This window comes from Emys orbicularis, chromosome 11 (assembly GCF_028017835.1).
Source record: "Emys orbicularis isolate rEmyOrb1 chromosome 11, rEmyOrb1.hap1, whole genome shotgun sequence".
In the NCBI taxonomy this organism is placed as follows: domain Eukaryota; kingdom Metazoa; phylum Chordata; order Testudines; family Emydidae; genus Emys; species Emys orbicularis.
This window is the reverse complement of record NC_088693.1, coordinates 9226751-9243265: the sequence shown is the minus strand read 5'-3', so window position 1 is coordinate 9243265 and position 16515 is coordinate 9226751. Positions and strand designations below refer to the sequence as shown.

Here is a 16515-nt window from a genome sequence, read left to right as displayed (position 1 = left end):
CTTTCCATGTGCCTAGACAGTTATTTTTTGATGCTTGTTTGTGCATATAAGCATTAATGCAATGGATGGAGCTGCTGCCTCAATAACTTGGAAGTCAAGAGGTTTCATGTGCCCGGTGGAGACAACAGATGGCTGTAAAGATTTCTGTTCTGAGCCAGGAGGTGGCCGGGTTAGACTTTAGTAGTCTTACAAACAGTACAGAATGAACAGAAGTAGGGTTCAGTGTTAGAAAAGCTGGGAAGACTAATGTGGTTCTTTATACTTAGGCATAGCGAGATAAGGCTGCTAACACTGGCATCTATTTTCATAGGGTATGTCTACACTACAGCTGGGAGAGAACCCCTCAGCCCCTCAGGGAGGGGATGCTTGAGTTAGCATGCTAAAAGTAGCAGCCTGGATTAGCTGTTGAGTTGAGTCCAAAGCTGCCCGACCCCCTGTGTCTGAGCTTGGGTGATTAGCTTGTAGCTGTGCCTGACGGTGTCCACGCTACTATTTTTCGGGCACTAGCTCAAGGAAAGCTCGGGCGAGTCTGTTTACTGGTGCTGGGAAGCATGCCCTCAGCCGCAGTGTAGGGATGCCCTTGCTGGTCATGCTTTGGTACTCTGAATGCGTATGAGCTTTGCTTTGTTCTCTGACAGTGTCAAGATTGATTTAATTTAAGTTGGTAGAGTTATGCCAGCGTGAAACTTGGAAAGGACGTCAGATTTGGGTCCACGGGAGTTGTGCAGATGCATCTGAGGGCAGAACCTGACCCTATATTTTGGACAGATCAAACTCTAAAGGCTTTAAAATTAGAATGAGAGAGGGGCCTAGGCCAAATGGCTGGATCTGATCTATTTTGGAGAAGCTGGGATATCTGGATCCAGCCTGGTGACTCTAATGGGCTAGAACAAAACCCTGGACTGAGCCACAATGTTTTGAGCTGAACTCCAAGGCTGAGCATTATCTTCCGGTGCAAACGGTACATACAGAAGCATGTTATTCAATATGGGCCAAATCCTGAAGCTATTTAACATGGTAGCAAGAAGCATCCACATCCCAACAGGCCATATAAACTGGCTGCACGGCAGAGTGACTGTGGATTGTTGTGGAAGAAAGCTCATTCCCAATACCCATCATTTGTTAACCCTATGACTGTATTGCTTAACTCTGGCCAGGCCTCCCCCAGCCTCCCCACCCTTTATCCTGAGGTGCCCTGACCAGCCCTGAGTTATTAGTCACACCAATTGTTGGTCGGGGCAGGCTGAATTTTGAGGGAGTGATGAGCGCAGGGTGAGCTGATTGGCTTTGGGAGGATGGGATCAGTTTACAGGGAGTGTGTCTACATTGTAGGAGGGGGAGGCATGGTTTTGTGGGGGAATGGGAAGAGTTAGATAGAGGAAGGGCATAGCTTGGTGGGGAGAAGGCTATTATCAGTGAGAAGCAAATGGATGGGATTAGTAGGCGCAAGGAAGGATGCCTTATTTTTGAGAGAAGGGACTGTTGCTTTGTTGTGCAGAATTAATCAAGCAATCTTTGACGGGTAGGTAGCAAATTCCGCTTTAAAAAAAATTACATCCCAGTGTTCTTACTAGAGCGCATCCAGGGCTTATTTTTACTTTCTCTGAATTTTTTTTCCCCAGGCTTTTGTCTTTGGGATGAAAACCCCAAAACTTTCTTCAAAAGGCTTTTCACTTTTGTTGCAATGTTAGTTTTCATTATTTCCTTGCACCCACCTCCCTCCCTCCCTCACCCCGGTACAAAACCCACTTCTCAACCAGCTATAGTTTTTACTTACTCAAGTAATTCTTGAGGACCTTCCATTGTACTGATGCTATGTGCTAAAGTGTGCCTGGTACTAACTTACTGAACTGGGGGACTCCACACACTGTTATGCTGCACAAGCCAAACTCTGTACCCTAAGAGGAAATATCTACACTAGAGCTGGAAGGTGTACATTCCAGATTGAGGAGACATACCTGTGCTAGCTCTAATTTAGCTAGTGCTCTAAAAATAAAAGTGTAGCCACAGTGGGGCGGGGCGGGTGGGGGGGACTAGCTACCATGGTCATAGGTATGTAATGGGGACTGCTATCCCCTTCTGCAGCTCACCCTGCCACAGCTATACTTCTATTTTTAGCAGGCAAGCTTGATCAGAGCTAGCACTCTTCTGTCTACCCTGAGTTGTAATTCACACCTTCCAGCTCTAGTGCGTATAACTCATTGTGTGTGAGAAGTCAGCTCCATCTCTTCTGCTCTGTTGGATCATCACCCACAAGTCCAGAGTGAGAGAATGTCACATTTGGATTCTTGCCTTGTGTTCCTCTAAGTTGCTGTAAGTAAACATGTGTTAATTCTGTGTTTCAGTGATGTCCTTGCACTGCCGATCTTCAAACAGGAGGAGCCCCAGCTGTCTCCTGAGAATGACACCAAACTGCCTCCGTTTCAGTATGTTCTCTGCACAGCCACATCCCCTGCTGTAAAGCTGCATGAAGAAACCCTTACCTATCTCAACCAAGGTAAGAAACTAAAGGAGGGAATGTCCCTTGGAAATGGCTCATGATAAAACAATTGAATTATGCTCCTTTGTTTTGCCTGGGGGGAAAACTTTGAATTTTGTGCCTATATGGGTCAGGTTTTCAGCTGGTGTCAATTGGTGAAGCACCAGTGAATTCATAACTGACTCACACCAGCCGGGGATTGGCCCACATGTTTCCATGTAGCAGGTGCTGGATTCTACTGAGATAATTTGAAATTTTGCTTTTCGACATGCATTAGTACCTCAGCAATGGGGTGGGGGGAGCCCAGTGGTGATGGGTGAAGTTGGCAGACTGGTAAGCGTTAGGAGTACCACTGACACAACTCCGTTATGAGTGCCCTAGCTCTGTTTCATGGAATTGCCAGTGGATGGGCTAGGAAGGCATATGATGCTCCCGTGTTGTTCCATGAAGAGTGTGACCTCACTCATGCTGGCCCTATCTCATCACAGTGGTGGAATGTCATTGCTCCATGCTTCTGTAGATGACACAGCTAAGCATCTAACTTGGCAGCGTAATGAGCTGCAATTTAGCGAGGTTCCGTATTGCCTATATTGTAGGCTAACTTCGGCTCCCAGATGAACACATGCACGCACCTCCAGAGCAGGAGAGGTTATGCTGCTCAATATCTGAAGTGATCAAAGGGAGGGTAAAAGAACTGGTGAATCTTTCTGTGAAAAGATCTTCCAGTCATGGAGGGCATGGGATCCTTTACCATTAAAAGCAACCAGTAGCAAAATAACACCTCTGCCTGCAAAATACCCAAGCCCGTTTCAAACTGCTCTCTCCTCCAACTCAGCCTTAGCCCCAGAGAAGGGTGGAGCTGCTAATTTGCAGTTCTTCCCTTGGCTCTGCATACAGAGGCTGTAGAGAGCTCATGGCTAACCATCAGATTTCCGTGAATGGGCAGTCTAAAGTTCCCTTTGTAAAGTTGAGACTGATCATGTTTGAACATCTCCTGATAAATTCCATTGTGTCTTTGGGCTTTGTTCCCTGTTGTCTGTCAACAGCTTTGAAAATGGGGCATCTCCTGCTCCATGTTTGTAAGAGACAAAGGGCTTGGCTACATGAGGATTCTCAGGAAGACTAAGGCAAATCAATTAAAGGTGTGGGGTCAATGCATGTAAGTTAAAGTGTATCAGAACCACCACGTGGATGCTTTTACTCAGGAGTAAAGTGATCTTCATTTGCTGTAATTTAATCTTTGGATTTTTTTTTTTTTTTTTAAACAAAGCTGGAAATATGAGTGTGTGGAGGACGATTAAGTTACAGAGAGCATCCAAATGGGATGTTTAACACACCGGTGCCTGGGCATTGACTTCATACCATTCATCACTGATTTGCCTTACCTCTCCTGAGGCCTGGTCTACACTGGGGGATCAATCTAAGTTACGCAACTTCAGCTACATGAATAACGTAGCTGAAGTCGACGTACTTAGATCTACTTACTGCAGTATCTTCACCGCGGTAAGTCGACTGCTGACGCTCCCCCGTCGACTCCGCCTGTACCTCTCGCTCCGGTGGAGTACCGGAGTCGACGGGAGAGCGCTTGGCAGTCAATTATTGCGTCTTCACTAGACGTGATAAATTGACCCCTGCTGGATCGCAGGGCCGCCCAGAGGGGGGGGCAAGTGGGGCAATTTGCCCTAGGCCCCGCAGGGGCCCCCATGAGAGTTTTTCGGGGCTCCTGGAACAGGGTCCTTCACTCGCTCCGGGGGCCCCGGAAAACTCTTGCGGGGCCTGGCCCCTGGAGCGTCTTCCGCTCCGGGTCTTCGGGGGCAATTTGGCGGCGGGGGGTCCTTCCGCTCCGGGACCCGCCGCCGAAGTGCCCCGATGACCCGCGGTGGGGGGTCCTTCCGCCCCGGGACCCGCCGCTGAAGTGCTGAATCCTCTGGGCGGCCCTGCTGGATCGATTGCTCCGGAGGTAAGTGTAGACATGCCCTGAGTATCCCCATGTAGACCTGGCCAAGGAGCCAACTTCTGCCCTTGTTATAATAGGGAAATCAACAGGCTTGTGCCCTGTGACAGGCACACAGACTGGGGTTTTCAACAGTGCTCTGTTTTGGCCTAAATCTGTTCCCATGGAAATGGATGGGACTCTTAGCAATGACTTCATGGAAGCACAGTTAGGCCAGTGTTGAGCATTTCTGACAATCCCACCTAGAATGGATTTGCCTAAAGGAGTAGGGGAAGGTCCAGTTTTGGCCTTGTCTCTACTGGGGTCACAAGCAAGCTGGCTGCAGCCGTGGCTAGCTGGACTGAACTACAATGCAGAAGAACATGACTAGAGTAGAATGTGAATGGTATAAGTGCGGAATCCTGCTCTGTCTTCAGCATGTGTACACTGCAGTTAAACAGCCCCCCGAGCCCGAGTCAGCTGGCACAGGCCAGCCATGAGTGTCTAATTGTAGGGTAGACATACCCGAAGTGACTAGAACATTGCCTTGAAATCGAGGTCTGTGCATTGCTTAAGTGGTTGGATCTGTGTACGCAGATGAATTTCACCCATGCTCAAGGCATGCACCTGCTTGAAGCTACGTTGCCCCACTCCAGCGGGTGGTCTCTTGGTATATATTTGCAGCCAGCTCTGCTTTGCGCTCCACACACTGCCCCTCCCAATAGGAAGGAGAGGATTTAGCCCTACTCTGCTGAGTAGGGCATGGCTTGGGAAAAGATGCCAGAGCCCTGCTAGCATGTCTCTCGCTTTGATATAGACGTGGCCTTTTCTGAGCAAAAGCCAAAGCTTGTCTTGGTCTAGGGATTGTTTTAAAATAATATTTACGGGGTAATCTCTTGTGGGGTGGGGAGAAGCAATTTTAAATTCCGCCTTCCAATCAGATTTGGTACATTTCTCTTGTGGGTATCTAAGCAACGGTTTTACACTAGGTTAAAAATAAATCCTATTTTGCCTTGTAGTCCCATGACAGGGTCCCTTTGAACTGGCAGATGATGAGGTCTGATTAAAATGGGCACTTGTGTTTGTAAACTCCTAGAGAGGAGTATTTATAAAGGTCTCCTTCCCATTCCCTGTGTGTCAAGTCTTGTGGGAGCATTGACCTCTCTGGAGTAGAAAAGTAGGACATGCATTTGTTAATTTAAAAACAAAAAATAGTCTTTTAGTCTAAATATTATTTTTGTTTTGAGGAAAATGTCTTTCTCCATTGGAACTATTCCTGAGTCTTGAGCGCCATAAAACTTCCACTTTGTGTTACAAAGGCCTGATCCCTTCCCTGAGGAGCTCACAAACCAATGCCAGATACGACCCAATGAAGGAGATGGGTAGGGAGCGTGTGGAGGGGAGGGCATTTGTGGACCAGTTCAGGAAGGATGTTCCATGTGTAGGGCCAAGCTTGGAAGAAAGCTCAGGAGTCTGATATGGGGCCTTGAGGTTGTCATTATTAACTGAGTGAAGGAATAAGGAGGATCAATAAGAGAGGATGGGCAGAACTAAGTAGTGCCTTTGAAGGTGATGGCAAGAATTTTGAACTTAGTGTAGTGGGGAAGGAGCCAGTAGAGGGAATTGGATGGGGCTGATATGGCCTGAAGAACTGGCTAGGAAGATCTTAGCCCCCTCCAGTCCATGCAGCCACTGCTAAGATGGGGGTTGGGGAGGCCACATAGGGGAAGGGTATATACCCTAGGGACAGATGACTAGGGTCTGGAAGAGTTTTTAGCTGTGCAGACAGAGAAAAGGTGAAATATTTTGGAGGAGGAGATGTGGACTGGATTCTCCTGGATGGGAGCGGCGGAGGGGATGGGGGGAAGAGGGGAGTTGAAGAGGACTCCCAGGTTATGAGAGGATAGTGTGCCCGGTGGGGAGGGTTTATGAAGGACATTGAGGCATTTAGTCTTAACTGTTGTATTAAGTTGACAAGAGGCCAAGCTCATTGGCAAAAGGTTGAAACAGTACATTCTTGTTGGCTGCAGTGAGAGACCCAGCCTACAGGTCAAATAACTGAATTGTCAGATCCACGCAGTCTGTGCTCCAGTGACTGACTCCTTACTCTTGTCTTTCGCAGTCTCCTCCCCTTCACTCCCTCATTCATTGTGAAACTGGAGCCAGAACCCTGCTAAAATGGAACCATTTGGGGCCAACTGTTTTCAAACACCGTTGGAACTAGCCTGTTTTTTTTTTTTTTTTTAAGTGCTGTTTCAGTGGATTGTCTTAAAAACCTTATTGAGCAGCAACCCTTCTACAAACTACCCCATTAGCAAGGTATCTTGATACAGTTTGTATTCCGTGGTTCGTACCAGCAGGGGGTGTGGATGCAAATCATCTAACAGCCGAGTTTGTATTGCAGTAGTGCACAGAGGCCCCAACCAAGCTAATGGTGCAAGGTCCTGTACAAACTTAATACGGCAGTCCCTGCCCAAATACTTTTCAACATGGTTACCATCCTGAATGTGGAAAAAGGGCAAATGAAGGTGAGTTCGAGCAATTGTGCCAGCAGGAAGTAGTGCAAGCAGAGCAGGCATGGGAAGTATAGGAAAGTGAGAGGTGATTTGAAGAAGACCCTCTGAAATCCTAGTTGTCTGGGGAGGAGAAGGAGCTATCTAGAGGAGAAAGTAGAAAGAAAACCTTTGCCTTGGTTAAATTTTAAATCTCCAAATCTGGCCACAGGACTCTTCTGTAGCTGGAGAATTGGATTTTATGCTTGGAGATTTATGGAAATGAAGAAAGCTCTTTTGTATTGACATTAACTCTCACGGAACTGAATTTTTATAGGGTCATGACTGTGCTTGAATATTTGTATGTTTCCTGGAACAGTCTTTTATTTGCCTAAACGAAGAGTACAGAAAGCTGGGAGACCAGCTCTGACTGGGTGTGGTTCTTGGTTAATTATAGCTGCATTTGCAAGAATATTATTTTCATTTTGCGTGACTCAGAAATTGGCTGTTTTTCTAATTGTCATTGCAATTATTGACAAGCTCTTGAGCCTTCCAAAGAATTAAATTCCCTTCTGGCCTACCCTTTGCTAATATGTGCTCTGCAGATGCCTTAGAATCTCTCCTCCTTGACACATTTTTGGTCTGTCCCTGGTTTCCCATCATTTCTAAGAATTGTTTGTGAAGTTGGTTCTTCTTTCTCTTCACTTTCATGACCAGCTGTTGAGACTTTTTGTCCTTCTGTTGGCACTTCTCAGGTTGTGTCTACACGAGAGAGCTTACAGCGGCGCTGTTGTAAGATCTCTTGTGTAGCTGCTCTATGCTGATGGGAGAGAGCGCTTCCATCAATATAATTAATCTACCCCAACAAGCAGCGGTAGCTATGTCGGTGGGAGAAGCTTTCCTGCCAACATAGTGCTATGCACACTGCCACTTATGCTGGTGTAACTTGTTGTTCGGGGATGTGTGTGTGTGTGTGTGTGTAATATTCACACCCCAAGGGACATAGGTTTTGCTGACATAAGTGATAGTGTAGACATAACCTCAAGCTCAGGGGAGGGATGGAGTTGGCCCTCTCACCTCAATTACAAGCAAGTCTGGATAGGTTCTTGGTGTCCTACTCCAGCCCCTTCATTTTGCTAGCAGCATTTTTCTTGCCTCTCCCATACGTTTGGCAGCTTTACCTCTACATGGCAGGGCAGGATACACAGTGCTATCTCCAAACCACACCATCGCTAACGTGGCCACCAATCTTGCTTCAGGCGACAAGGGGCTCGGAATAAGCAGAGCATCAGAGCACAACTGTCCATAGGAAGCGGGAATCTCCTGGCTGCCCTTAACCTGGGAGACTGTTTTCAATCCTTCCTGATATCCTCTCTTTACTCCCATCTGGATTAAATGGAAGTCAGTGAATTTGCAGTCGTCACTCAGGCAAAACTTCTGCTGAGGTCACTGGACCTGGTTCTATTCTCACAAAGCAGCAGTGACTGTTGGTGTCTGTGGATTTATGCTGGTGTAGGTGAGACCAGGTTCAGGACTGTGTGTAGACTTCAGGATTGGACTCGGTTTCTCATTGGTGACAATCAGCAAGACTTCTGGAACATTTACATGAACCTTCTTTTATTTGCGCTTGGTACTTTTCTGGATGTTTTTAACTTTGGTACTGAAGTTTCTCCTATATTTCTACTGCGTTTGATTTCTGAATTAAAGCACCTGTCAATCCAAGCAGCTAGAGTCGTTTCCCAATTAGCTGTTTCTACCTTGAAGTGTCTTCAAAAGCTGCACTTTAGGTCATGAATAAGCAGTTTGGAGGGCATTGTGGATTCTTGTTCTAACCAAGCTCTCTCTACCGGTTGTTGGCTTTGTAGATCAATGAAGGAGATGCCAATACCTGATCTGTATGCTGTAAAGAGGTTTGGAATTGCCCCTTCTTAGGGGACCCCTTTACTTCACTTTCTTCCCTGCATTTGTTTAGGTTGGGTGTTCTAGGAAACCCAGGGGATGCTCCTCGTGCTGATGTACCAACTGGTACTGTAGCTTAGTGTCACATGGGTTGTACATGCTATGAGAGATGAGTGAAGAGTCTCTGTCTCCTTCCTAATGGGTGGCTGTCCACAGCACAGTCTCTTTCCCAACACAACACATCAGGCACTGACTGGCACTCTTGGTTATTTTTAGCAGAGAGAGCAAGGAGTGAATGACCAGGCCTGGGTATGGAAATACATCCTCATCCCTAGGTGAGAAGCCTCCAGGTCAGGGTTAAGGCGTTCCGATGGGCCAATGCAGGGAAGGTTGCACTGCTGCTGACACTAACATACTGCACCTATTCTGTGCTTAAATAGAAAACACTATTCTCTCTGGAAATAGGAGACCGGCCATCTCCTGCAATGTTGTAATGATGTGCTCTATCTTTTGTGTTTGAGGCTGTTAATCCATCCTAGTTCATTATTCCTAGTAATCACCGAGTAACGGTTTGTCTGAGAGCTATTCAGACAGTGAAAAACTTTCCATGAAAGCTAAACATGACACAGATCTGTCCTACTGTATCTTCAAAGTGTGCTGCTAGGTGGATTGGCTTTCCCAGCACAGGTGCTAGTGAGCAGACAAGTAGGGACTTGACTTTCCACTAGACCTCATTGTTAGTTTGTATTGCAGTAGTGCATAGAGGTCCCACTGAGCTAAAGGTACAAGGTCCTGTACAAATTTAATATGACAGCCCCTGGCCCAAATAGTTAATCTAAATAGACAAGACAGCCAAATTTGGGAGACAGGCTGCATTATCCCCATCTGACCAATTGGGACCTAAGGCAGAGAAGGATTAAGTGACTTGCCCAGCATCACACAAGAAGCCCTTGGCAGAGCTGAGGATTGGACCCCAGCTCTTCTGAGTCCCTCTGCAGCACTCCAGCCACAAGACCATCCTTCCTCTTGGTAACCTGGGAAACGTGAGCAAATACTAGGCTTGCAAAAGCCACAAAAGAAACAAATGTTACCGTGACAGACCTAAAAATCCCAGTGTCAAAACTTGCAGCCAGGAAACTTGTGCAATAGATGGTATCAGCTGCATAGCAGGACAGACAATATCAGCTAGAAGCCAGCAAGGGCCTTTACCTCACCGGCAGGGAGTATGTGATTACATGCTTGGATCTGGACAGGCAGAGATACTGAACATGTAATCGAGATTTACTCATTACACGTGTAAACATGCTAGATCCTTATTGATTCAGGAGGCAAAGGTGAAATCTATTCCCCAAGGAATAGAGAACTACCTCATTCCCCAGCTAGTAAAATCATTATAGACACCAGCCAGGCCAAGTAACAGCCACCATACTACAATCAACCCAGAGTAACTCATGTCAGCTATCACCCCAGGGAATGAGCCAGCCATACACAGGGCTGAATTTAAGTGCAGGTGACTAATTTAGGAACTGTAAAGTGCTTCAGAACCGGTTGGCTGGTACATGCTCTTAGTTCAAAGTAGGAAGTGTTGCCGCAGAGGGATTATTAACTAAACTTGAACAAAGGGTCTGTGTCACCATGCCAATGAGATGATGTAATTTTAATACCTGTAAGCCTCTGAGCATGCCCAATGTGAACTAGATTGTTTGCAGAAGTTTGAGCAGACTCAAGCTGAGCTGAGTGCGGGTGCAGAGCGCTGAGCCTTCCCGCCAACCAACCTGGCTCTTGAGTGTGTGTTGAGAGGTACAGGAGGGAAGAGATGTGCATGGGAGGGAGGGGGGACAAAGGGTTGAAAAGAGGAGAGAAGAAGCCACAGGAGGAGACAAATACAGGAAGAGAACTGTTGGAAGGGCGGCTATATAAATTGGTATTAGATTGAACACCTGAACTGCACTCCCATTATATTCCTTCAACCCCTCTGTTATGAAAATCAGGGCAGAAACTGACTGTGAGCATAATCCTCTGGTCCAAGGAAGGGCTGTGGAAGACGCTTGGACAGAGTGGGACATAGTGGAGCCATGTGGGGGCTGCATTCCCTGGCACCCACACGTTTCCCCCCTCCCCCCAGGTTCCATCCTCTTAGCACAGGAGGGAGGTTTGAGGGTGGCCTGTCATGTAGCTAGTGGATCCCCAACATCCACTGGCTAAATATCTCATGCTGCATCTGTTGAGCTTACTCAGCCCTGAGGCTACAATAAGCAACCACAGAGCAGCTTCCAGTGCCACTTGTGGTCTAGGATGGGAGAACTGTCACCCACCTGGCACTGCTAATGCCTGTGTGTACAGGGTGTGTGCAGGGAGCAGGGTTTCACTTTTGCTTGTCTCTAGCTGAAGTACGTGTGTGGCATAAAGTATGCATGATCAGGTGGCCCCATGCCCTGAAAATATCTTGCTGCTTTAGCCTGAGGATTTATTGACTAACCCGCTGAAAGTCTTTCTGGATGCCCATCCCTCTGAATGGTCTCATTAAGGTGTTCTGCCTGCCTGCCTTGTGCGCGCTGGAGTTTTGGAGAAGAACGGCTTTTCCCTTCCTTCCCCTCCAAGCTGTATTCAGCCGGGTACATTCTTTCACCTTTATCAATGCTGCATTTTGCGGGTCCTTGTTAAGATGCTAAATGGAATTTTTATTGCTGTGGACCATAGTTGAGCTTAATCCGGGGATGGGCAAACTTTTTGGCCTGAGGGCCACATTGGGGTTGCAAAACTGTAAGGAGGGCCAGGTAGGGAAGGTTGTGCCTCCCCAAACAGCCTGGCCCCGCCCCCTATCCGCCCCCTCCCATATCCTACCCCCTGACTGCCCCCCTCAGAATCCCCCACCCATCCAACCCCCCCCTTCTTGTCCCCTAACCACCCCCTCCCAGGACCCCCCGCCCCTAACTGCCCCCGGGACCCCACCCCCTATCCAACCTCCCTGCTCCCAGTCTCCTGACAGGCCCCCTGGTACTCCCATGCTTATCCACCCCTCCCCCATCCCTTGACAGCCCCCCAGAACCTCTGCCCCATCCAACCACCCCCTGCTCCCTGTCCCCTGACTGCCCCCCAGAACCCCCCTGCCCGTTATCCAACCCCCTGGCCCCCGCCCCCTTACCATGCCGCTCAGAGCAGCATGTCTGGCAGCCGCGCCGCCCGGCCGGAGCCAGACATGCTGCCGTGCTGCTCAACAGGAGTGCGCAACCCCGCCACCTAGAGCGCTGCCTGCATGGCTGTGGGGGAGGGAGGACAGCAGGGGAGGGGCCGGGGGCTAGCCTCCCAAGCTGGGCAGGATGGTCCGGCAGGCCATAGTTTGCCCACCTCTGGCTTAATCCTTAAACAGTTTCCGGTTTGATTCTATCTTTCTAGGCCCTCTTTGTGTCACTAGGATCATATATTAAGGAAGAGTATATTTTTCTGTCTCTGGCTTCCACTGATTTGGCGAACATATTATACATAAAACCTAATCTTATATTCTAGCTAGGTGAGCTAGTTACTTTTCTAAACAGGCCTGGAGCCGATTGGTTTGGCATACTGAAGCCATAGCTGGAAATCAGCATAACATGTTAACGTGTTGTGTTGAAAACGGAGACCTTGCGGTGTAAATGGCATTAGAAATGTAAAGCTAAACTGGTAACTGCAATAGGATTTGTAGTTGTGTGGGAAAGAGTTTAGTGTTTTTACAAAATGTAACCTTAGATTATAAAATAACAATTCTTCTTAAAATCAGAAAACTCCTACGATCGGTAGTGACTAAATCCCAGCAATGCACTTGCTGAAGCTTAATGGAATTAAGTGTTGCGTGCGTACCTGTTTAGCATGTGAACTAGTCTAGTGACCTCTTGTTAAGTGACAGGGTTATTTTTGTCATCCTTACCTTTGGGACAAAAGAACATGGATGTCAGAAGTTTGCTAATGATAGCAACAATTAAATTTTATGCTGCATTAATTGTCAGGGACAATATAAGTAACAAAAGTAAACTGCCCATAAATCTCTTTTTAAGACTGGTGGAGTTGCTTCATGAAGTAGAAGTTAGGAACATTGTGTGCCTGGGTGGTTTACTACTTTGTCATATCCTAGTCTTGTTTGTACAGCAACAGAGCATAAACTCCTGCCTAGTAATGGGATTGTGTAAATGTCTGTTGTTCAGGAACTGCCCTTTTTAAACACAAACTTCCGTACAACATCCTCCCTACAGACTTGCTGTAATAAAGCTAGGTCAGAGGCTAGGCTAGTGCCTATGAAGATTTCAGTGAAGTGTGAGGCAAATTGCCTCTTTGCCCTTTTCTTCACTGCTTAAAAAAAGTAAGCGTGTGTGTGTATTTTTTTGTTACCACAGGCTAACAAACATGTGTGAGCTAGCCTGAGGTAAAATCACAGTGAAGACGAGGCATTTTGGCCCAGATCCACTGAAGGTATGTCTACATTGCAATTAGACACCCATGTCTGGCCTGTGCCTGCTGGCTGGAGCTAAGGGATTGTTTAATTGCTGTGTAGACATTCAGGCTCTGGCTGCAGCCCAAGCTCTGGGACCCTCCCACCTCGCAGGGAACGTCTGCACTGCAATTAAATAGCCCCTGAGCCAACTGGCACAGGCCAGCTGCTGGTTTTTAATTGCAGTGTAGACATACCCAAAGGGGGACTGTAGCTAGGCAATACTCACTGGCGCGGCGCCTCCTGCTGGTCATCTTGGGAGTTAGCTCAACTCCAGCTCCCAGGAGCGCCTCCTTCTGGCCAGTGTTTTGCCTGCCTTAGGCCCCATGTCCCTCCCAGACCCTGGTGCCCCTTTCCTCAGGGTTCTGCCCCCAGCAGTACCCCCTTACTCTGGGTTTCCCCTCCTAGGGGATCCCCCAACCCTCTAAACCCATCTTGCCTCAGTGGCTACTGCCAGTCATCATCTGGCCCCCACTCACTGGGGCAAACTGCAGTCTGTAATGGCCACTCATCATTGGCAAGGGGGTTAGGACCTGCTGCCTTTGCCTAACCCCCAAGGCCTGCTCCAGCACTGCTCCAGTTCAGGTACCTTATTCCCAGACAGCTAGGTCTTTCTCTCTCCACAGTGAGAGTGAGAGAGTAGCTCCTGGCCTCCAGCCCTCTTATCAGGGCCTGCTGGACCCTGATTGAGCTGGCTACACCTGTGGTCAGCCACTCTCTCAGCTGCTCTCAGTCCCTGTTCTCCAGGAGTGGGGCAGCCACCCCACTACAGGGACTTAGGTGGCAAGTCCTAGTTTTAGGCTCCACTGTGATCCCCAACATTCCTGCTGAACTCTGTATTTGCCTAAACGTTCAGGGTAACAGTTCCCTTGGTGCCCAGGTTTCTCCCTCTGACCTTTCGCGCTGCTTCCAAGCTCTAGGTATCCAAATGCCGGTCTCCTGCCTCTGCTTGAGTGGTAGAAAGGATTATGGAATCATAGAACCGTAGGACAGGAAGGGACCTGGAGAGGTCATTTAGTCCAGTCCCCTGCACTCAAGGCAGGACTAACTATTATCTAGACCATCCCTGACGGGTTTTATCTAACCCGCTCTGAAAAATCTCCAACGATGGAGATTGCGCAACCTCCTTAGGCAATTTATTCCAGTGCTCAACTATAACTTCCTGATAGTTAGGAAGTTTTTCCTAATGTCCAACCTAAACCGCCCTTGCTACAATTTAAGCCCATTGCTTCTTGTCCTATCCTAAGAGGTTAAGGAGAACAATTTTTCTCCCTCCTCCTTGTACTTATTCACTTGAAAACTGTTATCATGTCCCCTCTGTCTTTGCTTCTCCAGAGTAAACAAACCCATTTTTTTTTCAATCTGTCCTCATAGGTCATGTTTTCTAGACTGTTAATCATTTTTGTTGGTCTTCTCTGGACTTTCTCCAATTTGTCCACATCTTTCCTGAAATGTGGCGCCCAGAACTGGACACAATACTCCAGTTGAGGCCTAATCAATGTGGAGTAGAGCGGAAGAATTACTTTTCGTGTCTTGCTTACAACACTCCTGTTAATACATCCCAGAATGATGTTTGCTTTTTTTTTTTTTTTCCCCCAGCAGTGTAACACTGTTGACTCATATTTAGCTTGTGATCCACTATGACCCGTCGATCCCTTTCTGCAGTATTCCCATTTTGTATGTGTGCAACTGATTGTTCCTTCCTATGTGGAGTACTTTGCATTTGTCCTTATTGAATTTCATCCTGTTTACTTCAGACCATGTTTCCAGTTTGTCCAGATCATTTTGAATTTTAATCCTATCCTCCAAAGCACTTGTAAGCCCTCCCAGCTTGGTATCCACATTAGACTAGAAGGTCTCCCACACCTCTGAAGAGTGTGCTCTAGTCTAATCATAAATCTATGAGAGATTCTGATGTTGGCGTCCCTCAGTCTCTCCTGTTGAAGTTGTTCCAGTGGATATAAATATAAAGAGTCACAGGAGCCAGGGGACTCTATTCTGGGTCACCCACCTTCCAGGTGGGTGCACTAACCACTGGTCTCTAGACTTGTTCTCCCTCTCTGGCCCTAATGACTCCACAATTATTTATACCCAGTGGAACCATTTCAACAGTATGTCCACAATAGCGAAAGGGGGACCATATGTAATTCTCCACTAGTGCAGCTTAGCCATTGGTGGAAGCTGTAGTGCAGACAGGGCTCTGGTGTCTTTACCACTGTATTATTGAACTCTGCTCAGAGCAGGTCTAGACTATGCTGTGGTAAAAATGCATGAAGGCCTCAGCCCTGTCTACACTACAATTTCTATCAACAGTGGTGAAAGCTAGCAGAGCATCAGCCATGAACCAAAGAAATCCCCCTCCAAGTTGATACAGTGGATTAAACCATAGGGACTCCTATTAGGGAGGTGTACTTTTGAGAATGTGATACCTTAAGTATTATCAGTACCAAAGTACTATCAATGGAAGAGAATATTTGGCATGTTGGTATAGGGTCAAATTCTCCTCAGACAATGGGGTTGCACTGTATAACTGAGAAGAGAATGTAACCCCTAACTACCAGGTTAATTCAGATTTTCCTTAGTTGTGACACTGAGGGAAGGTTTTGTGGAGAAGCCGAGAACAAGTATTTCAGCTTCTATATCGACACGGCTGTGCTGGTACCACTGCCCTTAAATCCGGTCCTGTTCGTGCCCTGTTCTAGCGTTAATGATATTTATGGGAATGCTGGTAGGAATGTTAACCTGACCTGTAGTCTAAAACTTGGTTTCAGGGGTGGGTGTGGAAGGGAAGTGTTTTCCATAGGAGACAATTTATGTGTAGGAAGCTCAACTAGGAACATTCTTAATATTTAATTATTTTGTGATGGAATCTGTATTTAACACTCAGGTTGAAGGGGAACCAGCTAGTGTATGAATATCCTTTCGAATGATGATTTTCAGGGAATCCATATTAAGTTCAATGGCTTCTTTCACTTGACCCATATATTTTGAACCAAAACATTTTACGCCTTTTGGCTTCCATAATATTAAAATAACAGAGCCCTTCTTGGAGGCAGCATTTATTAAAGAGCTGAACCTCTGTTTCTAGCCAGTTTGAGGTCTGATCCATTGAACCTGACTTCAATGGTAACGTCATGCGTGGAACTTTTGCCAGTTCGGCCTTCATTTTGTATCCAGAATGTGACTATTTTGTTTGTTGTTGGTAGGAAAGCACATGGTGCACAGTGACTTGTTAGTTTATCTGGTGAAT

The 16515-nt window shown here is 47.1% G+C and overlaps 1 protein-coding gene across 1 annotated transcript in view; it reads left to right on the top strand.

Annotated features, from left to right (window-relative positions):
- Positions 1-16515, top strand: part of TFCP2L1 (transcription factor CP2 like 1) — a 39341-nt gene that overhangs the window by 3991 nt on the left and 18835 nt on the right. Inside the window, exon 2 of the mRNA XM_065413437.1 lies at positions 2346-2497. Coding sequence (XP_065269509.1) covers positions 2346-2497 — 152 coding nt within the window. The remainder of the gene's footprint in view (positions 1-2345; positions 2498-16515) is intronic.